Source organism: Perca fluviatilis, chromosome 11, assembly GCF_010015445.1.
Source record: "Perca fluviatilis chromosome 11, GENO_Pfluv_1.0, whole genome shotgun sequence".
Lineage (NCBI taxonomy): Eukaryota > Metazoa > Chordata > Actinopteri > Perciformes > Percidae > Perca > Perca fluviatilis.
In genome coordinates this window covers 33,242,619-33,270,555 of record NC_053122.1, presented here as the reverse complement: position 1 = coordinate 33,270,555, position 27,937 = coordinate 33,242,619, and the positions used below count along the sequence as shown (strand labels likewise).

General features: G+C 40.0%; 2 protein-coding genes across 9 annotated transcripts in view; both read left to right on the top strand.

The window, feature by feature from the left end:
* The first annotated feature begins 27 nt into the window (after positions 1-27).
* Positions 28-13,286, top strand: LOC120568969 (nucleolin-like). 2 transcript variants are annotated; one of them, XM_039816743.1, is made up of 16 exons: positions 28-163; positions 1,352-1,421; positions 1,525-1,608; positions 1,683-1,820; positions 4,293-4,391; positions 4,472-4,609; positions 5,523-5,594; positions 5,686-5,809; positions 5,953-6,110; positions 7,033-7,159; positions 7,254-7,414; positions 8,727-8,859; positions 8,954-9,087; positions 9,229-9,355; positions 11,292-11,500; positions 12,544-13,286. In XM_039816743.1, exons 1-16 carry the CDS (start codon positions 149-151, stop codon positions 12,600-12,602), a joined length of 1,848 nt encoding a protein of 615 aa, XP_039672677.1. In that variant the 5' UTR covers positions 28-148; the 3' UTR covers positions 12,603-13,286. The 2 variants fall into 2 exon arrangements, with proteins under 2 accessions (XP_039672677.1, XP_039672674.1); XM_039816740.1 differs by having other exon boundaries at positions 4,290-4,391.
* A 332-nt stretch (positions 13,287-13,618) lies between these two features.
* The window catches only part of LOC120568437 (probable cation-transporting ATPase 13A3), a 39,748-nt gene continuing 25,429 nt past the window's right edge, over positions 13,619-27,937 (top strand). For 3 of the 7 annotated variants that reach the window (XR_005640728.1, XM_039815968.1, XM_039815969.1), the window contains exons 1-12: positions 13,620-13,837; positions 18,357-18,426; positions 19,484-19,657; positions 21,316-21,495; positions 22,350-22,420; positions 22,751-22,834; positions 23,005-23,074; positions 23,166-23,300; positions 23,465-23,537; positions 24,774-24,905; positions 25,924-26,091; positions 27,432-27,589. Coding sequence is in view for 6 of the 7 variants with exons in the window: in XM_039815968.1 (XP_039671902.1) it covers positions 18,376-18,426; positions 19,484-19,657; positions 21,316-21,495; positions 22,350-22,420; positions 22,751-22,834; positions 23,005-23,074; positions 23,166-23,300; positions 23,465-23,537; positions 24,774-24,905; positions 25,924-26,091; positions 27,432-27,589 (1,296 nt within the window). In the remaining variant the exon portion in view is untranslated. Of the gene's footprint in view, positions 13,838-13,920; positions 13,940-18,356; positions 18,427-19,483; positions 19,658-21,315; positions 21,496-22,349; positions 22,421-22,750; positions 22,835-23,004; positions 23,075-23,165; positions 23,301-23,464; positions 23,538-24,773; positions 24,906-25,923; positions 26,092-27,431; positions 27,590-27,937 lie in introns of those variants that run through there. The other 4 variants (XM_039815970.1, XM_039815967.1, XM_039815971.1 and 1 more) reach the window with 4 other exon arrangements.

Here is a 27,937-nt window from a genome sequence, read left to right as displayed (position 1 = left end):
GCACCCGTAGTACAGCACACGCATGCGCAGTGCGTCGTGTCGCATGTGGATGTTTTTTAGCTCAACACACGTGCATACTGGCTACGACTACTAGCTATACGTACCAGCCTGTGATCGTGTGGCGTTGCAATAGGGTCCAACAAAAAACATGGCGAAGACAGACGTAAGAATAACGTTCCTTTATATTTATTGTAACCAGGCTTCAACGTGCACTAAGTAACGTTACATTGCTAACCGTAAGCTAACAGTTGTTCGGTCGTGTTCTTTTAGCTACAAACTAACTATCGTTAGCTTACAGTTAGGAAGCTGGTTGTAAACAGGGTTCTAAATTAGCACCGTTTACCAGCCAAATGCTGGTGAAATATGCAAGTGGCTGGTAGATTTGCTTCACTCACCATCCAAACCCAATGGTAATCTATTGAATGGCTGGTAATATTTGAACATTCATTAGCCGTTTGGCTGGTAGACGAAAATGTTAATTTTGAAGCCTGGTTGTAAACACACGAGTTCTACCTACAACCACTGTTTCAACTTAGAACTGGACAACCTGTCAGTTTGTTTTAAAGTGGGAGTAACGTGTTTGCATTTAGCTAACGTTAAGTCTTAAATAGTAGTTGATTTGACAAAGGTTAAAGTCGACGATTACAAATAAATAAGCTTATTGTAAACGTGTGGGCATAATACTAAGTAATATATTTTAGTAATTATAGCTATATAGAGGTGAAAGCAGTTGTAACACAGTACACAAGTACATAAAATGTGTTCATTTATCAATTAAAAGTTGCAGTTATTTATCAAGTGAGAATATCATGCTTTCACTGATTTAAGCTTCTCAAATGTGAGGATTTGCTGCTGGTATTTACTACACAAGTATAATTTGACTGTTTTGGGGGTTTGGATGATGATACTTGTTAAGAACTTATTGACAAATTAATCAAAATTGGAAATATTTTTTGCTTGAAGGCAGCCTTTGCTCACAAGAGTATTTTTTTTTTTAAATTTTATTTAGCCTTTATTTATCCAGGTAAGTCGATTGAGAACAAATTCTCAATTGCAACCATGACCTGTCACATTCACACGGTTACACATTCATACCTGGAAGCTGCCCGGTACAACCACAGTCTGATCTGCTGGCCACTGAGCAGCTCCACTGGAGCATTTGCGGCGAAGGGCCTTGCTCAAGGGCACCTCAGTAATGAGGGAGGAACAAGCGCTGCTCTTTCACTTTCCCTACCCAGATTATTTATCCTGTCGGTCTGGGGATTGAACTGGTGACCTCCCAGTCACAAGCTTGCTTCTTTTAGGCCACAACAGGGTCATAATTTGATTTGTGTGTTTGTGTCTCTTTCAGTCGACAAGGCGTAGTAAAAGACTAAGCAAAGTTGTCACCAATGAAGTTGAAGAAAAAGAGGACAATGTTGGCAAGTCATTTCTTTTAAAATCAGTGGGAAATTCCAATGAACATGATTGTTTGGATGTAATAATGACAATAACATTAAGTCATTCAACATATGATTGTTTCAGAAGGACAGACTGAGACTGTCTCTTTAAGCAAACAAATAGTGGTAACAGAGGAGGATGCTCCCAAGAAGGACCAAGATGAACAAGGTACGGCAGACTCATTTCACATGATGTCTGATTTGAACTTCTGAACTGTGCCAGTAACAAAGCTGCCTCTTTAGATTCTCAGATGGACACTGTCATTGAAGTAAAAGGAAGTGCGACCACAGTGGCTGTATCCTGGGACAAGAAGAATGAGGATGGAGAAGTTGAGGATGCAGAAAACAGACCTAATGCAAGTGATCAGATGATGGATAGTGGTAAGGTTGTTTACCAGAATCATAAGTTACTATTGCATCACTTTTTTTCTTTTTCCTCCTTTTTTCTTTTTTTTCCTCCAGTGAAAAATATTCATCATTAACATTGCAGGTGTAAAGTTAGTCTTCATGTTTTGAACCTTAACCCTTGTGTTGTCCTTCGGGTCCCAGTGACCCGAAGGACAACACAAGGATTATGTACTTCCGTTTACTTTGTTGAGAATTGCTCTCTAAACAAGGGTTAATACAGCACCTTAGTTCTTGTTTGTACAGCATTTTGGTCAGCTTAAACTGTGTTTAAATGTGTTCTAGAAATAAACTTTACTTACTTACTTTACAAGAAACAGGGTTTAGAGAGCAATTCTCAACAAAGTAAAGGGAAGTACATAATCCTTGTGTTGTCCTTCGGGTCACTGGGACCCGAAGGACAACACAAGGGTTAAAGATGCTACTAGTTTTGTAAATAGTAGTTATTGCATCTGTTGCAGGCCATATTTTCACTTTAACTTTAAACCGATTCATAACAAACACGCTAAATTACAGCATGCCTTTAATGTAATGAATAACTCTTTTTTTTTTTTTTTTTTTTTTTTTTTTCTAATCAAATGTGTTTCTTGTCATTTAAGTCGAAGGTGTTATGTTAGTCTTTAATTGAATATGAGTCACCCATTGTTAAATCTATCTTAAAGCTCCCATATTGTAAAATGTTGAAATTTCCGTGTCTCTTTTGAATATAAAGCAGGTGGAGGTTCTATATAAATACTGTGAAAGTATCGAAACACTCACTCCAGAGAGAAGTGCACACAGCGAGATCTTTAAGTGAGATCTTTAAAGGTGCAATATGTAATACTGACAGCTAGTGTTTAAAAAAGTTACTGCAGTACAAATTCAAAATACTGTAGAGTGTCGTCTCCCCCAACCCCTCCTCCCCAGACTCGAAGTTCACAGAGGTTGCCAGGCTGAGACCGCAGCATCCACAACAATTAGACGATTGTCTCACATAGCCAGACATTACTTCACAGCACAGCGGAGTAGCTAACGGTAGATGGTGGCTATATTGACGGTCATAAAAGCCTGTGCTCATGCGGAGCTCTGCACCCAACTGACAGACCCACTTTTTCGGCTTAGAATTACAGTAGGAACCGCCAAAAACTCCACAACCTCGCCGTCCTCTCCACACGCCAGACAGGCACACTTACTCGGCTTAGAATTACAATAGGAACCGCTAAAAATATCACTACCTTGCCGACTGAACATACTTCATTGGCTTAGAATTACGGCAACAATCGCTAAGCACACTGCAAACTCACAGTCCTCTCTTCCAGATGTACAGCCCCCCCTCTCGTGGCTTAAAATAACTCACCGTTGTCGGCTCCGGCCGCTGAACTACACTTTTGCTACGTTTACACGTGGTCGGCTATTTTCATAAACTGACATTTCAACCTCTGTTTTCAGAAAAGTGTTCGTTTATATGTACCCGTGTATATTTGCTGTCAATGCCGTCAAGAGCATGCCAAACGTGCAAACAAAGTTTTCCAAAATCTCCACTTTGGCCAGAGTTTTTAGAAATAATCGTTTTCTGCGATTAAAAACGGGGTTTTCGTGTAAATGAGAGGCCAAACCGCAGGAAAATATCTGCGTCTTCCCTTCGTGTAAACGGGGCCTTAGTAAACAGCCATGGGCTGCTTACCTGGTCTTCCGGTAACGTTAGCAGTTAGCAGGGTTAGCATGGCGGCGTTAGCCAGGACTAGCCAGGACCAGTCGGGATCACTTTACTGGGTGTGTCTCAATTGTTTTTGCGAGTAACCAACTCGGGTACTCTAGCTATGTAATTCAATGTAAGTAAACAAATGTTGAAATGACATCAAATGCCCGTCCCTAGTGGCTGTGATAAATTAGCCTGAAGCTAATGCTTACCTGTTCAAGAGGAAGTTAGCCAACGCTTGGGCTCTAAGCTGTCTCCATCTTTCAAATACCTCTCCAATATTTACCCAGACAGGTTTGTTAACGTCTGTGGTCACCCAACTGTTAGAAACATGCCGTTTTTTTGTTTTAGGGCGGGTAGAATCTTTCGCAGTTTATCCCGTTCGTTTGTTTACTGCTTTCATGGCTGTACTAGCATTACATCTGTAGTGCGCTGGGTTTACATTTTTACATGTATATCTGGCAACCCGGCCTGGCTGTCAAACTGGGCAGTTGATAACGACACACAGGCCAAAACGCAAACAGAATTTCCGTCACGGAACGGAAATTTCAAAAGGAGAAAATACTGGCGTTAGCATTGTTGTCAGAAAACGTAGTATTTCAACTTAGCATGTTTCCATAATATTTGATGACGCATTGGGGTCATTTTTGGATTTATTTCAGTAAACATATTACATATTGGACCTTCTAAGCTTAAATCGAGGCTGCAAAAAAAGTGTCGTTGCTGGTTTTCAGTCTTTAAATCCAATAATGACTTATTTTTGCCAGAAGAACTGATCATCTCTTTAGCTGATGCAGTCGGCTCCACAGAGGACACTCCCAGTGAGAGTGTAGAGACAAAGATGGAGCAAGAGATGCAGGAATCTGGAGGTACTGCAAATACGACAACACACACCTGTCTTTTATTGGTGAAATTCTGAGCGGTACCAGTAACAGAGCTTCCTCTTTAGACTCTCAGATGGACATCATGGCTGGAAGTACAGCCACAGTAACTGTAACCTGGGACAAGGAGAATGAGGAGGGAAAGAGCAAAGCTGTTAATAAGGAAGCCAATGGAGGTGAACAGAAGACTGTTGAAAAAACAACAGGTAAGGATGTTTCCAAGAGTTGATGATGACAAGTCAACGATAAAACAGCTGACAGGGCTTGACATTAACTTTTTGAGGCACTTGGACGAGTACATTTACGTTTCACTTGTCCATGCACAAAAGTCACTTGTCCGGGTAAAGATTTATCATTTTATAATTTTTTTTTTTTTGCTAATGCAGAATTCGAACAAACCGTTGAAAGCATCCAAACACTATCAACATTAATAAAATGTAGTCAGGCAATAGGGCATAGTGAACACAGTGGTGCTGTGCAGAGGAAGTCTAAGCCCATACTGTGACAGCTTTCACCTCACCGTTGTCTATGCTGTCTGCGTGGAGTTTTGAAAAGCCTCAATGTCGAGCTCTGAGCTGTGTCAAGTTTCAAGTACTTTCTGTCTTTTGTTCTTTTCACTTGTCCTACTCGCACACAAAAAATCACAACATTTTTCACAGCAGTCCAGACTGCATTACATGGGGATAGTTTTCCTGATTGTGGCACTTAAGCAACACACTTAAAATGTGGAACTCTAAACGTTCAATAAAAATGTGCAGTATGTGCTGTGGCTTTCAAAGTTTTACCAAAATGTACTTGAAAGTGAGTAACACTGCAGCCTTTGGACACTATGAAGTCACTTTATTTAAACCAAAAGCTGTAAAACTTAATAAAAGCTTTCACCTCTTCTATATTTTGATAAAACTTTCATCTAAATTGCTTGTTTACCTGATCTTTGGGTAATGAATTTCAGAGACCCAGATCAATGTGGTAGATTACACTTGATATCTTGACAAAAGAAAAAGTTCATAAAGTCTTAGTGACAGGTCTGTAGAACCAAATAATGAGAAATGCATGCTACACACTGTCTGCCATTTGTACTCCCTTTATTTAGTTCTAACATTTTCTATTTGTTTGCAGTAAAAGGGAAGCGCAAGGCATGTGCTGCTGTTGAGACCTCCCCGTCAAAGAAAACGAAGCGCATCAATGACGGTATAAACTCCAAACACAGCTAAATGCCCTGTTCTGCAACGTGCCTAATATTCTTGCTCTCACACATGTCTGTCTTCTTTTTTTGTTGCAGGTTTCTGTCTTTATGTTGGCAACCTGAACAACTCCAAAACATTTGACGAAATCAAAACTTCCTTAGCAAATTACTTAATGAAACAAAGTCTCCTGGTTCAAGACATCCGATTAGACCGGTCCAAGTGAGTATGCTGTTTAACTTTGGGCAGGAAACCCTTAAGTAGGTGCATTAGATATTGTTTGTTTCATCCACTGATAAGTTTTTGTAGGATTGCTCCTACAAAAAATACTAAATGAACTCAAGAGTAATGTTTTGCTGTTGTAGAAAACATGCATTTGTAGATTTGGCCTCCGAGATGGACTTAACCAAAGGCTTGACGTTAAACGGAGAAATGATGGATGAGAAGCCATTGAGGATCGCCAAAGCAAAGGTCAAAAGTGAAGACACAGTGAAGATTAAAGCTCCAGCGGAGGACAAAAAGGGTAACTAAACTACCTTTTTGTAATCAAATAAGTATATATTTATGTTTATGGGAAACATACATGTGTACAGACAAGGCTAGCAGCAGCAGCGCCGCGTCCGACATGTTTCTGGTGTGTAAAGACATAGAAAACGCCACGCTCACGCCACACAGCTGGTGTGCAGGAGGCCTTACTTGCCATTTTGGATCCAGGTGCAGCGGTAGTGCTTGTGTGTCTAAGGCACCAGAGGGCATTCATTGTTGAGTTTATAAAACTAATGTGCATTTGGGTTTAGGGCTGTGTAATTAATCAAACTTTGATCGCGATTTTGGCTCCTAACAATCACAAAAAAACAATGTAATCGAGAAAAACATATTTTTTTTTTGCACCTTACGTTTTGCAAGTAAACTCTTATTTTGTCTTGTGTTCTGAATTACCGGTACTTTTTTTTAAATTTATTTTTTCTTTCTTTTCTCAAATGTATTTTTCAAAAAAATTCCAAAAGTATAAAGGGAAATTTCACAGTTCAAGGTGTTTTCACTGTTGATTTGGTTTTTAAGTTCAATAAATGCAACATCTTTTCAAAAGTCAACTAACATAATCATTAGGGGTGCATGATTCAGAAAATGTCAAGATTCGATTCAAAATCGATTCTCGATTTTATAAAAAAAAAAAGATTCACAGTATGTACATGTAGTTACTTTTTTCATGTGATTGCAGTAGACATACAATTTGCACACCCCTAGTAATCATGTTAAATAATCGTGATTTCCAAAATGCATTTCTTTCCATAATTGATTTTCGGGTGTGGTTTTTCTTCATTAACTGCTAAAATAATGCATCTATGATGTGATGATCTGGGAATGTAAAACATCACAGAGTCCAAGGAGGTTGGTATAGATTGAATGTCTGACTTGAGGACTGTCTATTGTGTTTTTCACAGCCAAAGATAGCAGATGTTTGTTTCTGAAAAACGTCCCATACACCGCAACAAAAGAAGACATTCTGAAAAGCTTCGGCAAGGCCATCGCCGTTAGGTTTCCTGGTGGAACCGAAGGCCCAAAGAAAGGGTGAGAGGTTAATAAAAACCTGTGTTAACCTGTTATGGTTATTTGAAAATACTCACACTTAGTGGATATTTGTAATTTCTGTATTTTTCAACAGCATTGCTTTTGTGGAGTTTCAAAATAAAGCTACTGCTAAGAAAATACAGCAGCGAAAACAAGAAGTAAAGATCCAAGGCCGGATTTTGATCGTGGACCGTGTCGGAGAAAGAAATGTGCCTGAAGTCCCCAAAGCTAAAGGCGACAAAGACAAGGCAGAAGGTAAACCACTGGACGTGTAGACGTTTACTGTCAAAAGCTGATGTGATACTATAGCTATGAAATGGAATACTTCACCCCCAAAAATGGTCATTTGTATATCAGTAACTCATCTTGTGTTACTTTGGCCAAGTTTAACAGCAGCAACACTATATCACGACTAGGGGTGGGAATCACCAGAGGCCTCACGATACGATATCATCCCGATACTTATGTCACGATACAATATTATTGCGATTTTAAACACATTGCAATATTCTGCGATATATTGCAATTTATTACCTTTCTTCCAACTTCAAATTTTTCCTGGTTTCAAATGATGTCCCCAAAGGAAAATTTTGTCAACATCTGTTTTATCTAAAAATATACATTTCTCTGTCTGTTCATCTCACTTCAATTTTATTGCTGCAAAATGGGATTGTCAAGCAGACAGACTGACTAACACATATATCATAAAAGATAAATACTTGGCGTCTGTGTATCGATACAGTATTGCCACGAAAAATATTGCGATTCTATGCTGTATCGATTTTCTTTTTTTCATTTTTTTTTTCACCCCTAATCACGACACCCTTTTACAAACTCTCACACAACTCGTGCAGTATAATCCAAGTCTCATTCATCCAGTCATGTGCTAGTTATGTCTGTAGTCTATATCGACGACGTTTCATTTCCCGGATTGTTAAGTTGCTGCCGGAAATTTCCCCGGATGTCCCTCATTACGTCCAGATATCCGTCACCGTCCTCTTTCTTTGTGTTGGCGTTCTAAACTCCGGTGGATTTCTGAGGATGATTCTCCTCAGATCTCTGCAGGAAAAATCCAGACAGCTAGCTAGACTATCTGTCGCACGACTAAAACAACTTTTGAATGTACACGTGTTCCACCAAAACAAGTTCCTTCCCGAGGCTATTTTGCAGCGGCACCATGGCTCCGTCCAAGACGATTGTGATTGGTTTAAAGAAATGCCAACAAACCAGAGCACGTTTTTCTCTCATCCCGTAATGTCGTGTGACATTAGACCCTCCTCCGCAGCGCTGTGGAGGAAGTTCTGGCAATGCGAGACTATATGCTCAGTACTTCCCAAACATTTTCATTTTTGCTATAACCTTATTTAAAACACGCAATAACAGCACAGGCACATTACAAGAATTCAAGGTAATGGTGAGTAATAGATATACAAATGATAATTTTTATGGGTGAAGTATTCCATTAAATTATGTATGTTTTTATTTTTTTAAATCTGAACATCAATTAATTACATCTGGACTGAGCGATTTACCTGTGCTGACAAAAGATTTCTTTTCTTTCTCACAGCTGCAGCTCCTCCTCCAAATGAGAGCTTATTTGTGAGCAATTTGCCTTTCAATGTGAATGAAAAAAACCTCAAGAAAGTTTTTCAGAAAGCTGTTAAAATCCAAGTACCAAAAAAGCAAGGCAAATCAATAGGGTAAGCACATGTACACTCACTGGCCACTTTTTTTTTTTTTTTTTCCCCCAATGAAAAAAGTATTTGAATAATCTCAAAAAACCACCCTCTGCAGGTTTGCGTTTGTGGAGTTTGCAGCGGTGGCAGATGCTGAAAAGGCCTTGCAGTCATCCCAAAACCTGAAAATCTTACAAAAGGAGATCAGGGTGGAATTCTCCAAAAAGCGAGCACAGTCGGAGAAGGCAAAAGGTGTGTGGGATTGTTCGTGCGTTACCTGTCGTCTAATAGGCTGCTTTATTTATTGATATTAGATAGGAAAACATTGATTTCATGCGTTTCAAGTCAGTTTGAGTAATGAAAACAGTAATACCACAATTGTCTCCCCTCCAGTCCTATCTAAAACCCTGATCGTGATGGGCCTTGCCGAGAAGACGACTGCAGAGACTCTGAAAGGGGCTTTTGAAGGGGCTTTCAGTGCAAGAGTCGCTGTAGATAAAGAGACCGGAGTTTCAAAAAGGTGGGTAGCCTAAAGTAATCTTTTTATTGTCATAATTGTAATAAGTAGGGGTGGAAATCGCACGTTTTGTCACGATACGATATATAGATTCTTTGGACAACGATACGATATTTACTGATCTCACAAAGTCTGCCACGATACGATTTCAATTGGATTCAATTCAGGGCCCTGTGACCTTCTTTTTTGTTTTGACACTATGACATTAGCTCACCATTCCCATAGATGGTGCTGCGTTGAATTCACGCTGATGCATGGGCCCTCTTGTCATAATCGGAAGAAGAACGAGTGCAGCGGAGTTAGTTTAGTCGGCGCAGACAATGGCAAACTTCACAGAATTATTCAACCTGCTCCATCCTCATTGAAGGCGAGAGTTTTGGGCACATTTCGGCTTTTATAACCTCGAGGGAAAGACTGAACTTCATAGGAATCATGCTATATGCAGGCCTTGCCAAGCGAAAGTAAAGTATTTTGGAAACACCACAAACCTCACATGGTACGCCATCTCCCAGAGATTAACATTAAAGACGTGGACGAACAACAACCTAAAGTAGCGTGCCAGTCAACCAATACACTCTATTTCAGTGCTCTAAACTCCCACCGTTGCGTCTTCTCAACTGCCGGAGACATTGTAACCGCACAGCGGAGCATGCTCGCTCCAAAACACATAGACCTGTTTCTTCAAAAGAATGTACAGATTCCAGCCAGTGGTGGACTATGAACTGGTTACACACACACACACACACACACACACACACACACACACACACACACACACACACACACACACACACACACACACACACTGCTTGAGCCCAACAGTTAGCGTTTGATTTTGACACACACACACCTAAATGTGTATCCATTATGTGATTCTGACACATCACAAAAGTTCTGTTGAATGGACTGTTGCCACAGTTCTAAAAAGAAAGGGCCTAATTTTAAGAAGTTGAATGTGCCCAGTCAAGTTCACGTTTCAACAGTCAACCTGGTAGCTGAAGTACTCCTTAAACCACATTTAGCAGTATTTTTTGTTTGATCGGAGCACTTTCAAGCTCTTTTTATTTAACAGTTTTGTACTTGAATGAAATGTATTTGAAAGCTGGCCAACTTTTGCAGTTTTTAGTTGCAAAAGTTTTTGTTTGTGTATGTATGTATGTATGTATGTATGTATGTATGTATGTATGTATGTATGTATACACAAACAAAAACTTTTGCAACTAAAAACTGCAAAAGTATATATAAAAAGTCCTATCCAACTACATTTAGTTTGTTGTGTTTCTTTTAAATTGTATCTCTACTGCAATCACATGGGAAAAGTAACTACATTTACATACTGTGAATTGTGTTTTTTTTTTTTTTTTTTTTTTAACAGAGAATTGTTTTTGAATTGAAAATCGATATTGAACCGAAACGTGAGGCTAAAAATCGGAATCGAATCGTGAAATTTTCTGAATGGTACACCCCTAATATACAACTTGGAAAAACTGCTTTGAGTTTTAGTAGACCTGACTCAGGGAACAAAATACAACACTTTCTTAAAATCAACTCACTTGTGCCTTTTTGGACTTTATAGAAATCTGATTTTGGACCTCCAGACTTCTGCTTGTAATTGCTTTACATAGTTGTATTTCTTTTGCGTCCTGATTGTCCTGATCTGTTTTCCAAATTGTTTTTGCATTTCGGAGAGAGCTTTGGTGTCTTTCTATGTTCTTATGATGGTGTTTGTTTTTGTGTTTTGGTTTTTTTTTTTTTTTGTAAATCGCTGTCATTGAAAATGAGGGCTGCCCCTCAATGATCTCTCGAGTATAAATAAAGGTTGGATGAATGAATGAAAAAATATTACAGATTATAGTGGGAATTTCAAAATAAAGGCGCATCTTAAAGATATGTATCGATATACCTCACACTGACTTGTCTCACGTTGTAATGTTCTCAGGTTTGGTTTCGTGGACTTTGAGAGTGAAGACAATTGCAAAGCTGTCAAAAAAGCCATGGAGGACTGTGAGATCGATGGCAGCAAAGTGACTGTGGCTTATGCAAAAGCCAAGGGTGTAAAAGGTCCACGATGGCCCGCCAAGCCCCCACTGGCGCCCAGTGGACCGCCTGCAGGTCAGAAGGCCGGCAGAGGCCGTCGTAAAGCCAAAGGTGAGTTCAACTGGCGTAATGAAGTCTCATCATAGTTGTGTTTTTCCTAAGTGTTCGACATAGATTACAATCTCATTTCCGTGTAAACCGTGATTTTATGCTTCTGCGTTAAATCGATGCCGTGGCTACGTACATAGGTACGTGGAGACACTGACCCTACGCCGTAGCCTGACTTGCACCTCTTGAAAAATGTAACAACACGTTGCATTCCCCCTACTCATTTCCTGGTTCTCCTTCTCCGTAAACAACATGAAATCAGGGAGAGGGTTAACTTTTCCTGTTACAGATTTCCCACCGTGGTCCGAAAGCACAGGGGAGACACTTTGTTTCTCCGCCTAGACTCTAGAGTAGCTACTCGCTCCGAAGCTAATCACGGTCACTCTCTCACTCGCTCTACCACACACTCCCCACGTACACACACACGCCCTGCTATTCCCTTAAAGAGATCAACGCACACACCAACACACAAGTGGAGTTTCCGCAGAACCATCAATCACGCTTAAGTTTCAAGCTGCGCCAATCAGTGTTTTTGTTTTTGTACATTAACAATGTATTAAATGGCTACTAGTAATGTGAAAGGGGTACGCTTGTATTGGTGAACACAGAATGATAAGTCTATATCGACGACGTTTCATTTCCGGGATTGTTCAGGTGCTGTCGGAAATTCCGCCGGATGTCCCGTCACCTTCCTCTTCCTTTGTGTTAGCATTCTAACCTCCGGTGGATTTGTGAGGACTATGGTTAACTGCTCCTCAGATCTCTGCAGGGTAAATCCAGACAGCTAGCTAGACTATCTGTCCAATCTGAGTTTTCTGTTGCACGACTAAAACAACTTTTAAACGTACACGTTCCGTCAAAACAAGTTCCTTCCTGAGGCTATTTTGCAGCGACTAAAGAAATCTAAGTTGACTAAGACCAAAACGACCGATTAGTCGACTAATCGACTAAGAGGGAGCAGCCCTAGAGTGTACTGTTTACTTTGGTCCTTGACTGGTTTGGGTTGATGGTTTTTCAGTAAAAATAAAACTGATTTTATTTTTCAGGTAAAGGACGTGGAGCCGGCACGCCACAGGATGCTGTTAAAGAAGTGGACAAGTTATAAGAATATATGTAGAAATGTTCTCCCTGTTTTATTAACAGACCTACAAGCGTGTACGAGCTCAAGAGTTTGAGTTTGGCTGAATGGGGGTGTGGAAATGTGTACAGTTGTTCTAGTCCTACATGATTGTAGGATATGTAGAGATGTTCCAATACCTTTTTTTTTTTTTTTTTTTTTTCTTTTCTTTCATTCCCTATTCCGATACCTGAACTTGCGAATTGGCCGATATCAAGTACCGATCAGATGTTGTATGGCCTGGCTCGGGTTAAACCCTTTGTAAAACATGAAAAATCCATTCAGTGAATGAATGCCATAGAACTTATTTAAGTATCTAGTTTGACAGTCAGTCATAACAGAAAACAAACATAAATCAACTACTTAGTTGTTTTTTTCGGGGGCTAAATATGTGATCTTGGATCCTTGCATAGACTAGCTTACTCACTGATACCAGCATTTTAGGCAGTATTGGAAGCTTTCCCCATATTGGTATCGGAACAACTCTACATGTGACACCTTGTCATTTTTATTTTAAAGTCATATTTTGTACTTTAATCTATGAACTTCATAACTATTATGAAAACGTATGAAAGCACCCTGACTTGTTATCACATGTTAGTTTTGTGATGTGAAAAGTTGATTTCAGATTGAACCCTTTTTATGTGATGATAAATATATTTTCAAACCACAGCAGCTGTGTCTTGAGTTCTGTTGTTAACATCTGCGATGAAGACCCAAAAGGGGTTATCTCAGGACACAGCTGAACCCTCAGCCAAGTCTTTTTATTCTGCCACTGGTCAGAAATTTAAAAACCCGGCTCACATCTAAACATGCCATTTTCGATAATCCATAATGACTAAATGTTGCATCATTGCATGGAGAGGCAGGGTAATAATAAGTTCATTACTCCACCGGTCCTTGCACAAGACGCTCGAGCTGGCAGTTCTCCGATTTTCAACTTCAGCCCGCACACTGAACTCTAGCGAACTGACCTCACATCCTGTCCCGTCCCCCGTCCCCCCCCCAACCCCACTTCCTTGTGAATGGACCGGTTTGGGACGGTCCCGTGCAGCGGCGCAGCGTGGATCCGTGTTGTGTCAGCGCGCGCCTTCACACACACACACACACGTTGGAGCCGCGCGGTGCTGCACGGGGCACGCGAGCAAACTCTTGAATGCAACACTTCCCTCGCCTGGCTATGTAACGTCTCGTGCATCGATAGAGAAGAGAACTAAGTTGAAGTAAGTTGTTAACGGGCACTAGTTAGCGCTTATTTTCCACGGTATTTTTTTTTTAATTTATTTATTTATTTTTTTTAATCCATGGCTGTCTTATATGTGAAGGTAAGTAAGGCGCGTCGCCACAGTTCAGCAGGGACTTGCTAAACCGTTCTAAGACTTTTTAAATGATTCAAGCTGCGTCTGAAAATGGCTCCTCGTTCACTATTTGGTGCAGTTAGCTCCAGTGTTGAAACTGTGTCGAAATGTTTGTTTCCTACTCGGATAGGAAACTTCTAGGTTCCACCGTTTTCGCGTTTAAAACGTGTTGCTACCAACCAGAGGCAAGTAGCACAGGACGTTATTGTTCAATGTCTATAAAAAACTATCACTTCTTGGACGTTATGTTTTATTGTTCTATAACGTTGAATTATGTCTTTAAATCTTTACAAATCCAAATGAAGTGAAATGAACGAACCATTGATTGCAGAAGTACTCGCTCAGTAAAGGCGTGACCTGAGTCTGTGTAGACAAGTTTGCACATCTGGAAGTTCTTGTATAAGCGTGTAGTATAAAGTGCTGTCAAGTTGCAACTGGGACCCTGCCATAAATTCTGGATTGAATAGAAATCAGGGCTCGACTTTGGCTGCTTCTAGGACTGCAACATAGTTGTTTTGAAGCCAGCTCCGTGTAGCTTTGGCTTTATGTTTGGGGTCTTTGTCCAGCTGGAAAATAAATCTGATCCAAAGTCCCGGTTGGCTTGCAGAGTGCAGCAGGGTTTCAAGCAGGATTTCTCTGTATTGTTGCTGCATGTATTTGACTGTCTTGTAAGGCTGCCTCGTCGAGCCTTCCAGGACCTGCTGCAGAGAAACATCAGCCCTGCGTGATGCTGCCAGCCTCCAGCTTTTCTCTATCCGGCCATAGAAAGAAGCGGTAACACTTTACTTGAAGGTATCGACATAATCGTGACACGACAGTCATAACTGACATGACACTGTTATGAACGTGTCATAATCGTTTATGACTTCTGTCATTGTCATTCGGTTTTTGTCATGACAAGTTGACATTGTTTGGGTTGTCTTGATTATGACAACTTGACATTAATCAAAGTGACATTACCAGAAGTTGTCTTGGTCATGACAAGTTGACATGACATTTGTTTGGGATGTCTTTGTAATAATAACTTAAAAAAAAAAAAAATAAAATTTTTAATTTTTTCACAAAAAAAAAAAACTTCTTATTCAATTTCAATTCAATTTTATTTATAGTTTCAAATCATAACAAGAGTTATCTCAAGCCACTTTACAGATATAGTAGGTCTAGACCACACTATAATTTACAAAGACCCAACAATTCCAGTAATTTCCCCCAAGAGCAAGCATTCAGTGTGACAGTGGCGAGGAAAAACTCCCTCTCAGGAAGAAACCTGGGACAGACCCAGGCTCAGTGACTAGAAGTAGTAGTAGTAGTTGTAGTAGTTCATGGCATAGCAGGGCACTGCAGGGCATAGGCGCCGATACCATGGGTGTCACAGGACGTAGCAGAGCACTGCAGGGCGTAGTAGGACGCAGCAGGACGTAGCAGGGCACTGCAGAGCGTAGCAGGTGTAATGTCACTTTGATTAATGTCAACTTGTCATAAGACAAAAGCCTAATGACAGAAGTCATAAACGATTGTTACTGTTTATGACACGTTCATGACAGTGTAATGTCATAGTTATGACAGTGTCATGTCACGATTATGTCGATACCTTCAAATAAAGTGTTACCAAAGAAAGTTGTTTCTTACGTTTGTACCTAATCTGGATCAAATAGTTTTCCCTTTAAAACCTATTAAAGTAATATATTTTCTGTTGATGAGGCATCAAAAATATTAATCTGGATGTAAAATTGTAATTTAAGTGTTTGCCACAAAAGTACATTTACTCAAGTACTGTACTTAAGTACAAAGTTGCTGAGGTACTTGTACTTTACTTGAATCTTTTCTTTTCATGCCACTTTCTACTTCTACTCCGCTACATTTCAGAGAGAATATTGTACTTTTTACTCCACTACATTCATCTGACAGCTTTAGTTACTAGTTACTTTACAGTACTTAACAATATAACGGCTTACGAGTCCAGCCAAAATGATTAGACCATTAAACACACAACTGTTTGGATCGTTTCCAGTTTATAAAATGTGAGGATTTTTCTGCATTGAGTACTTTTACTTTTAATACTTCAAGTACATTTTCCTGATAATACTTTCATACTTTTACTTAAGTAACATTTTCAATGCTGAATACTTCTACCATCACTAGACCTCCTACATGATGGTGCTTATTGAGAGGTGAGGTCCTATAAACTGTGAATCAAACATTATTGTAGGTGTGACTTTTATTGAACATATTAAACATGTGTATGCATGGTGCAAAGGTTTCCATGGATTAGAGCCTATCCAGCACTGGATTATTGCCTAACACCACACCACATCACACTAATCGTTAAATAACTTCACTTTTTGTCAGTAAAGTTGTCAATAAAAAAAAAAAAAGTCTGGAGTGCGCCGAAGTGCTCTTTGGAAGGGAACACAAACTTTAAAAAAAAGGAGAAAGGTCCAATGCACTCTTCTTGCAAAAAGTTAAAAAGCCTTTATTTAGATGGCTATTTCGTATGGAAATTGTTATTACATTAAAAATAGAGCTGGGTAACAACCCACACGTAGCTCTTCTTGAAGTTTGCGCTTCTTATGAATATAATGTCTTCTATTTCTGTAGCCAGAGGTTTAGTTTAGTTTTTTATTTATCTCGAACAATCAACATACTAAAGCAGGGGTCTTCAATGTGTTTTAAGCCAAGGACCCATTAACTGAAATAGAGATAGAGCTGGGACCCCCTATTACATATATTTTATAAAATGAAGTTGCATATTAAACTGGGCCTACAATAACTTGTAGGGCGGCCTAAAGCCTTTATACATACCGTCTTTTTTTTTTTTTTTTTACATAGAATACTAAGTTATTCAAATGGCCTAATAATTGTTGCCATGATTTTATAAATCATGTTTTAATGTTAAACATATATGTGGCACACATCTGTGGATGGCCTTAGTGACTACTTTACCTATAGGCCAGTAAACAGTGGGGATTTATATTTGTATAATATAATATGTTGGATTTTTGTTAAGGTGCTCATATTATGCTCATTTTCAAGTTCATAATTGTATTAAGAGGTTGTTCCAGAATAGGTTTATGTGGTTTAATTTTCAAAAAACACCATATTTTTGATGCAGCTCCTCTTTTCACCCTGTGTGTTGAGCTCTCTGTTTTAGCTAGAGAGTGAGGCATCTCACTTCTGTTCCATCTTTGTTGGGAGTTGCACATGCGCAGTACACTGCTAGCTTGTCAGTTGCAGAGTATGAGGGCGTGCCACGCTAGCAGCTAGGCGAGCATTATAACGTGAGCTACAAAGTGACGAGCGTTTGTCTCTGAAGTAAAGGCTGGACTACAGTAGAGCTGTTTGGAGCAGTTTGTGAACAGTGTTTTCTGTTGGAGATGGTAAGTCCCTTTGGGGTGGACTTTGGGCTTTTTCACTTTGTAAACCCATAACGTGCACACCAAGATATGTAACACAATAAAGTAAAGGGAAAAAGCCAAAAAGCATAATATGAGCACTTTAAGACTTTTGAAAATTTGGAAAAACTTTCAAAAATTAACAATACTTCGGAGGCCCCCCTGCATTAACTCTGAGGACCCCCTGTTGAAAATCTGTTCTAAAGTAATACACCTGAACTTAAAATGTAAGTAAAGTAAGAACTTCCTATATTAAAACAGTTTTGTGCCATAACTGCATCCATATAAACCTAATATAAAGGCTTTTTAACTTTTTGCATGAAGAGTACCTTGGACCTTTCTTTTTTTTTTTTTTTTTTTTTAAGAGTTGTCGATCAGTATGTTGACAGGTTAGTGTGTTGTGAAGCTCAGTTGAAGTCCTACGGATTGGACATGTGAATGCCCTCAATACAATCCAGCCAAAATGAGGCAGTACTTCATCTTGGCTAATCTTCCAGGAAAACGTGAGTCAACAGTATCAAGATGAGAGAAAACCACAGTGAAGGTAGCTGTTTTCTTCCTATCCCCAGAGGCTTGGGAGACTTTTATGAGGTAGGCGGGTAGGTGTTGCAGGTTGTTACTTGCAAGAGAACTTTCTCTCCTTAGACAGCTCATTGTTTACCAAGTAGATAAGGATTTCCCCTAATTATGTTTCTATGTTTAGCGCTATACAAACACATTCCACTTGTGTTTGTCTCCAGTTAGGAATATTGACTTGTATTGTATAATAGAAAGTAAATTAATAACTGACTCTCTTCCTTGTTTGGGCTTTTTTATTTGCTTCAGAAGTCATAAAAACTGAATCCTTGAACGCCCTCGACTGGGATTAGAGTTGCAACATCTCTGCTGATCAGACAGAGTCGATCTTCTATAAGAAGAAAGCTTCAGCGAGTAAAGCAGCTGTTGGAAACAGATAGTAAATAAAGTGCTCTCTTCTGTCTTACACTTTGCAGTTGTTGCACTTCAGACAGAATGAAGACGAGAGAGGTGAAGATTATAAACCAGGGTCTGGAGGATGAGATGGTAAATATCACTTCCCATTTTAATGCTGCTTCTAGAATTGTCTTTTCTATTGAACAATGCACCATCGAATGCTAACTTTTTATGTTGTAGAAGAACCGTTTGGTGTGTGAGTTTCCATTGGTTCGCTGGATACAAGCGTAATGACACGTTTGGAGGGAAATGAGCAGTGTCAATCACAAACGATGACAATTTGAGATTTGTAACATGTTGCATTTAAAAGAACATTAGTCATTTGTACATGTTTCTGTGTGGATTCAAATTAATGTAGCATTCAATTTGAAAAAAAGTGCCTTCATCATTTCAAGTGTTAATTGTTAAAAAAAAAAAAAAAAGAAGTAAATTGTTGTTTTTTAAAAAATAAAACTCAAGTGATCTGGAGTGATAGTTGAAATGTATAGTCCTGTTTTCAGAGAAGACATTTTGACATATCACAGTAGGAACATCACAGGTGTAAATATTAAAATGAATGATGGCTGAATTCATGTTTAGCTGCTTTCACCTTACTAGGACACAGGTAGGAACAGAACTCAAACAGATTGTTAATGTTTAATGTAATTAGTAACTAGGGGTCGACCGATACTGGTTTTTCCGGTTATTAGTCCTTAATGAAACCGATAACTGATATGCATTTACTGCACAGTAAAAATGAAAATATTTATAATCCCAAAATTAAAATTTTGGGATTTTACAAACTCCAACACAAAAGTTTGTTTTAATGTTTTAAGCAATCATTTAATAAAACTGAAACTTTAAACATAATACAAGTCAAAAAAGGAATAAAATAAAAACTAAAATAGCTTCCTGAAGTATTAACATGTTAGTTTGTTTGCAGGTGTTGCAGATCTGTAGCGGAGCCAAGTAGCGCACTTTTTTTAATGAATTAACTTTATTGGTCACCTGTAAAAGAAAACACTGATAAGGATAATCTCCAACCTGACAAATGTAGGCCCCGATAGTTAGACAGGCCGATGATTGGTCGATCCCTTTTGGTAACACCTGTGCTTTTCCTACTATGACCAGTCAAAAGGTGTGTTAACGTTGGTGTGTGCGCGTGCAGGAGGTGTGGGGTTACCAACCCTGCCTGTGGAAGATGATCCTGGTGGGTGTGGGTGCTGTGTGCTCGGGGGGTCTCCTGCTGCTGCTGCTCTACTGGCTGCCTGAGTGGGGCGTTAAGGTCACCTGCACATGCACCTCGCTGAGGGACGCGCACACACTGCTGCTCAGGACCACGGTAGGAAAAGACTCATACAACTCTTTCTCTGTACGTTCTTTTTTTATTCATACTATACAAAGAAAACAATGAATGCCTACCATACACTAGAAGACTTTAAAAAGACTAAGGCTACAGTTACACCGCTACGTTTTGGTTTTTAAGCAGAGTTTTGAGCCAAAAGCAATCTCTATGCACAGCAAGTATATTTCAGCTCCAGTAGAATAAGTAATCTCTTCTGGTATACTGGGCATAAACAGGAGGCAGCATTTATACGTTAGTAGCTTAGGCCCTGTTTTACATCGCGAGTGAAAACGTAAAAATATTTTATCAGAAGTGCCTTTTGTTTAGACGGCGACGGCGTTTTTGGGGCTTAAAAACACAAAAAAGTGAAACCACCCTCCAGAGTGGAAATCTTAAAAACGCTCCACCGTCGCGTTCCCGTCTAAAAGGTAAAAACGCAGAAGTCTGCAAAGAGTCTGCAGCCTCTATTGTTGTGGTGGCTGGCGACCCACCCCATATTTCGTTACATAAATCAAAATATAGAGTGATTACTCGCCCATGGCCGCTCGGCCGTTGGGTATCCACAGCCTGCCTGTACTTTGTCCGGATGGCTTTCAGCTTTGATGATATCTGACTTTTACAGATAGTGTCTTTCTCGTGTGGATACTGCTGAAGAAATTCGGTCCATATGTCTATATGTTTTTGCTGGCAGGACTCCCAGTCCACGCCCTGTTTTGGTTTGGCGCTACTAGGGAGAGAAGTAGAAGGAAGGTTCTACGCAGGTGCGCGGACTACCACCTAGCCGCCTGGTGTGCATACTACATTGAATTTCACACACTTTTGCGTCACCACACAGATTTCCCCCCTTTGCGTTTTCTCTTCAGATCGTTTCCGTCTAAACGTAGCCTAAGTCTCAGAGACCGATGAGACACAATCAGGCGGTGAAACGTCCGTGTCCGTTTGCGGCCGTTGAGACTGCATCACAACCCCGCAGATTCCAAACCAAAACGGGTCAGAAGTGTTTTCAAATTTCTCCGGTTTAGGGGATCTGAAATGCCAGAGCCGTGTGAATGCGAGGTGTAAACGTTGAAAAAGATATTCATTTTTAAACCGAAACGTAGCAATGTAAATGTAGCCTGAAGTCTCACACCATTTCACATTTAAAGACAATCTGTCATAATGTGAGTTTTTTTTTATCACAGACTAAAGAATTTTACTACCAAGACTTCAACCTTACTATAATATCAAACACGTGAGTTTTATCACCTTACACCAGACCATTGAGACGACGGGAGCGCGCCCCAATTCTAGCAAGACTCTCGTGATTTCATTCAGATATCGGAAGTTTGTCTGCGCCAACGGAAAGTAAATTCAGCATTTGTGAATGAGGCCATTGCTTTGTTCCCCTGCTAAAACAAAGAAAACAAACACAAAATTAGACTTACTATAACTTTATGTGTGTGTGTGAGTGTGTGTGTGTGTGTGTGTGTGTGTGTGTGTGTGAATCTATTTCTTCTTTCACAGAATTGTGAGTTCACTCTTGTGCTGCTGCTCACACATCATTCTGACACATGTTACATTCTTTGGCACACATACTGGATTACACTGCAAATGATAAATTCAGTGTCGACTCAACAGCCAAGGACAAAAATTAAATTCTTTATATTGTTAAACAGGATGAGTTCAGGCAGTGGTTTCGAGCCAAAGTACATGTGATTTCGGCTCCAGGGAAGAAGCCCTTAGACAGCCTGGACCTGCAGTCCACGGCTCAGCTGCCCAATGGAGACGGAGACCACGGCATCAGTGCTGTGCACCAGGAGCATCATGGGAAATGTGCCCATAGACAGCCTGTTCAGGTGCGTCAGTGGCAAACAGTTTCACCTTTTTTCATCATGTGTTGCGCTTCTGAAGCTGATTCAAGATTAATGTTCTATCGTAAATCACTGATCTGAGTACTTGATTGGTTTTAAAGCTATAGTGCGTGACTATTTTATATTAATGAACTAATGAATTTGCATTCAAGCCATTGCCAACTGAGTTGATACAAAGCTAATTAAGCCTATCAGCTCCACAAAACTCTCTCTGTATTTCTCAGTATGGCTATGTTTACTAAATGGTGTAGTCCGGCGACTTTCGCGCGCAGCAGCTTTGAGTGAAGCGTTTTACGTCAACACTGAGAAAGGACAACAGCAGCGTTCAGCTTCGGAGACGGAGAGCACTGTTGCAACAGGTGAAGGCGTGGCTGAAAACCCAAACAAGCGCCCACGACATGTTTCAATCAGCGATTGTACTGCTAAGAAAAGACCTACACGTTCAGAAGGAGGACTAAAATCCAAAAAAGAAAGTGACAGACGGACCGACCGCATTTGTATTGTATAGAAATTACAATCTTAATTACCTCTTCTCAAGGGTCCATCATGTTTTGTTTTTTTTATCCTCCGTGTCCTCCTTGATTTGACAGGATAAACGCTACTAGCAACTGCATGGAGGAGGGGTGGGGGTGGTGTGCGATCAAGGAAGGCTTGTATCATGTGGATGCTCCAACAGTGTTGTTGTCATTACTTGGAATTCCCCATGTGTGCGACAAAAACTACGCACTATAGCTTTAAATATATGCATTTAAGTTTTAGAGTCTAGCCCACTGATTGGCTGGTCTCTGTCCGTAAAGTTGTTACGCAGTCAATATGTGACCACCTTTTCCCCCTTTTAGATCCACTACTTCACCCACCACAGCACTAAATACTACTGGAATGATGTGATGCAGAACTTTGAATTGCATAAGTAAGAGTCCCACTGAAACACAATGTTATTGTACAGTATTTGGATGATGAGATGCTGACATTTATGCAGTTAATGAACTCCACTTTGTTATTGAATACTTGATACAGTATGTATATCTTTTGCTCTGTACACATTTCTTTTTGGCACTTACATGTGGCTCTTTGTAGTTTGGCTTATTTGAGGCTTATGTGCTTCTACGTGATTCTTGCTGTTCTGAGTTTGTACCTTCATGGTTGAATGCACTTATTGGAAGTCACTTTGGATAAAAGCGTCAGCTAAAAGAAATGAAATGTAATGCACAGTATAAATGGATGTGTGTGACTTTTCTAGAGGCTTGGAGGATTTGAAGGTGAGCTGTGCAAGCATCCACTCCTCCCACAGCTCCGGGCTTTCTAAAACCCTGCAGGACTACAGGTACACACATGCACACATATTTCATGTTTTCTCGTTTACTAATTAAAAAAAAAAAAGTCTCAATTTTTATTATTAACTGTAGAGGAAGCATGAGAATATGCACTTCCCCACAGGCGTGTGATCAAAACGAAGTTACAAATGGCTTCAAATTCATTTTTTTTTTTTATCAGGAGGTTGTTTTTCGGGGAGAATGAGATTGCTGTAAGAGTGCCGTCTATATTCAAGCTCCTCATAAAGGAAGTGAGTTTAGAGCTCTTTGTGTAATATCACGTCTGGCACTTCTTTTAGCACACTGTTATCAGAAATGCTAATCTCTCTCTTCCTCCATCAGGTGTTGAATCCTTTCTACATCTTCCAGCTCTTCAGTGTTGTTCTGTGGAGTGCTGAGGACTACTACTATTATGCTACCGCCATAGTTTTCATGTCTGTGATTTCAATAGCTACCTCACTGTATACCATTAAAAAGGTGAGTCATACAGTAATAGCAGTTTCGGGGGGAAATGCCCTTAATAATCCTACTCCATAATAATCTTTCCTGAGAAGTCTGTGCTCAGCATCTTCTCCATTTGTGTGAAAGTTGTGCGTTTCAGGAAGTATGTACTTTGAGATACAGTGTTCATTTTATTCCAGCAATATGTGATGCTGCATGACATGGTGGCAACACACAGCGTGGTCCGTGTCTCAGTGTGCAGAGGAAATAAAGGTATGTTTTACGTTCTGGCTATTAAGCTGCATTCATATTGCCTGGGTTGGCTGTCAGACGGTGCTGGTCAGGTCTTCAAAATCACCATCACAATTAGTTACGGCATTCCGACAGCACATGGTTTCCTTCCCGACTCTCCCAGTCTGTCCTTAAAGTGATGGTTCGGAGTAATTCACCCTATTAGTCCTTGTCGAGGAGTAGCAGAGTAAGAGTTATCGTTAGTATCTCGTAAATTACCCCACTAATAATGCCGAATGATACCAAACGTTTACTAGTACAATTTATGCACTCATAAACGATGGATTGGAAAGGTGTAGTACACCAGAAGTTTATGTAAATAACTCTTGCCTGCTGGCTTCTGCTCTCTGCTTTGTTGTTGTACTGCGTAAGACTAGTGTGTTAGGGCCGCTCATACATAACACCGAAAAGAGATGCAACAAAAATATTTATTAATTTAACTTTTTTTTTAAGTAAGTGCTGTAGTATAACTAGCAGGAGACAAGTAATAATTGAGGTAAGTTTGGAGACATTACCTTATTTAATCATTGAATTAATAAATATTTTTGTTGTAACTCTTTTCGGTGTAGTAATTTGTAGACGGCCCTAAGCACTCGTCTAACTGCATGTAGCAGCAGCAACAGAGAGCTGAGGAGAGCAGGCAAGTGTTCATAAACTTCTGGTGTACTTACAAACTTTCCAATCCATCGTTTTATGAGAGCATAACCTATTTGTACTACTTGTAGACGTTTGGTATCATTTCGGGCATTATTGGTGGGGTAACTTACAAGATACAAACGTGGGTCCATTAGCCCCTGCGCTAAGCTATTCAGCTGATAACGCTACTCTAGCTAACTCTCCCAATGTTAGACCCAGGTGAAAAAAGCTTCTGGGGGGGTGTTTGGCTCGAGGTCATGGTGCAAAGGACCCTAGGGTGAATTACTCCGAACCATCACTTTAACTTCCGTTTTTGTAATCTCTGACGCAAGTAAGCCACACCCACATCAGCCTGGGGTAGGCCAAAACAGCCAGTAGAAAAAAAGACTGTGCCTTGACAAAGCAAATATGTGTTTGCTGCTAATGTTCAAAATGTCGAGTACAGCCCCTTTAAACTGGATATAGTTGTGTGTATAAGTCCTATTATTTTTCTGTAATATGTTAACCCCATGATTGATCTCTAATAGCACCCAGCAGAGAGAGAGAGAGTGTATGATCTCATTTCCCTAATGTTGCTCCTAGATATTGAACAGGCCATGTCAACAGATCTCGTGCCCGGTGATGTCATCATTATTCCAGCGAATGGGATGATCATGCCCTGCGACGCTGTGCTCATCTGTGGGACCTGCATCATAAATGAGAGCATGCTGACAGGTCGTATTCCCTTGTACTTAACGGTTTGATTTCCTAAAAAGAATCTTAACCCGATGTGTACTTGGTAGCTTTTCCTGGAGCTTTTCACCTCGAGGTCTTCATCAGCAGATGGGATTTTCTCAGTTTTCATGAAGTTTTCCAGTCGAACGTCCTGGGAAAACCTAATAAATGGACTTTGAGTTAAGATTTTTTTTTTGTCAAACTACTAATTTCCAAAGTTCATCTTAACTGTCTTGTTATTATTTTTCAGACCCACAAGAGAGAACTGGCCCTCATTTTGTTATTGTCTTGTACTCATCATGACAAAAGTGATTTACCACTATTCTTAAAGAAATATATGCTGCCCAGCTTGTACTATTGACTCATGTTACTGGTGTAGCTGCTGTCGAGTCAAGTTTAATTACATATCCAATTTCATACGACGGCGGAAACTCAATGTGCCTTAAAATAAAAGCAAGCAAGAAAAAGTACACATAACATATAAGATAAGATAAGGAGGTATTACATGTATGGAAACTTATAAGATACGATAAAAACAAGATAAAGTAGTATTACAATAAAAATGGAATAAAATAAGTAGGTATTATCATTATTTAAAAAAAAGGAGTAATAATGATAAAAATACTGATTCTATGTTTGAAAAAATCTACCCGTTAACCACACACAACTAAAGTCTGTTTTTAAAAGCAGTACTTCCACTGCTGCTACTAATAGTAATCATGAATATCTGTCACAAATAATAATAATCCAACATAGTTAACTATGTTATGAAATCGACATGTATTGTGGGCTATCTCTGTGCTATCCAAATGTAAGCCATCCACGTAGCACATGCTGGTAATATGAATAGAGCATCCGTTCTCTCCCACAAAATTAAACCAAAACTGTGAAATTCATTAAAGTGAAAAAAACAACATCATTTTGTTACATTCCATGGCATCTTTCTCAGTTTGCCCAACACTGCGGCTTTGGTTCTATTTTTCCTTTATTTGATGTTAATTCTCCATCCCGTCTTCAGGAGAGAGTGTGCCAGTTACCAAGACAAGTCTGCCTAGTTCAGGCGAGGAGGCGGCCCTGAGCTACAATATAGAGGAGCACAAGAGACACACCCTGTTCTGTGGTACACGTGTTATCCAGACCCGCTTCTACGCTGGAGAACTGGTGAAGGCCGTTGTGGTCAGAACAGGTGAGACAGGAGAAGAACAGAGTGGGAATAACAGCTGGTGGCCTTGGTGATGAAGTGATCACCCTCAGGGTAGAGCTGGGCGATATGTAGAAAATCAAATATCCCAATATTTTTGACCAAATACCTCGATATCGATATTGTGGCGACATTGTAGGGTTGACAATTGGTGCTTTCACAAAATATGCACACAATGAGAATTTTGATAAATAATCATCAGTTATGTTGATATGATAACTATGTGGGTAAAGGCAAATAATAGAACAGCTAGAACAGTCTGGTGTGTAGAGAAAATTACATCACTTGTAATGCAGCCTATAAAACCAGGAAAAAGACAACACTTGTGTCATATCAGGATATTACGATATCCAAAATGTAAGATGATATCTAGCCTCATATATCGATATCGATATAATATCCATATATTGCCCAGCCCTACCTCAGGGTTGCACATATTCAGCCTCTGCTGTGATTACAATGTTACAAAGGCTAACCTAACCTGGGTAACACGAAGGAACACAGCTACTAAAGGTTAACCTAGCTCGTAACGTTACTCCCCCTGTCTCGTTTTCCCTTCGTGTTTGCATTCAACATGAGAATGGGACTAACTCGCCTGGATGAGTGTATGTCTTTCCTCCTTCCAGAGGGGTTGTGCTGTGTTAAACTGACTCACCCAGGATTTGCATGGTTTTGCGTCTGAAGATTGCTGCTTGCCTCGGTGACCACGGCGTGCTCCGTTGGCGTCTTCGCCAGGGCCAACCCCACTCTTCCTTGTTGTTGTAGTTCAGGGTATAAAAAGGTGTATTTGTAAAAGTTGTATTGTGGTAAAACAAGAATAGTCTTTCAGCATCTTGTCTTCAATAGTGTTCTCCGTGTAGAAAGTGTGTGGTTTTGCAGCAGTCGGCGCGCCGCTTCCACGATCGTCTCCAGCCGGAGACAATCTCTTGAATGAATCTCCTCCCACACAGCTGCAATAGACTGAGTTATCAGCGTCACACAAACAGGTTAAGTGCTGACATGTGACATAAGGGACATCGCGTCCCCTTATGTCACGTGTCAGCACTTACCCTATCAGCTAACTACTCAGATCAGATCAGAATCATTTATTTGTCATAATTCCTTGTGTACTTACATATGTAAAGAAAATCAAAAAACTGTTCTCCACCAGCCACTTGCAGTGCAACAGGAAAAGACAACAATTACACTTTGTTGCTAGGAGAGGCTGCCGCAAATGTAGGTCGAGCCGCCATATGGAAAATCACTTACTCAAAAGACACTAAACTGATATCATAACAACAAGAAGATGAAAAAAATCCAACATCATTACTTCGGTGTTCCTGCAGGCTTCAGTACAGAGAAAGGCCAACTGGTGCGCTCCATCCTCTACCCTAAACCCACAGACTTCAAGCTGTACCGCGATGCTTACCTGTTCCTGTTGTGTCTGGTGGGGGTGGCGGGGATCGGTTTCCTCTACACCATCGTCCTCAGTATCATGAACAAGGTAACCTTTCCTCTGGGACATGAAAGGCGAAGCTCAGATTTGAATGTTTCATTTATGTACTTAGAGTTTCTCCAGGATTGATTGATAGATTGATAGATTGATTGATTGATTGATTGATTGATTGATTGATCAAATCATCTCAAACAATCAACATACTGTAAAAGAAGAAGGAAAAAAACTGATAAAAACACAAAGATAAAACACAAACATAGATATATAAATCAATCCAACTCCTGTCAAAGAACAAAAAAAGGATACGTTTGGTGGCCGGGTTGGATTGGTGGTAGAGCTGGCGCACATGTACCGAGAGGTTTATGCCTCGACGCAGAGGTCCAGGGTTCAAATCCG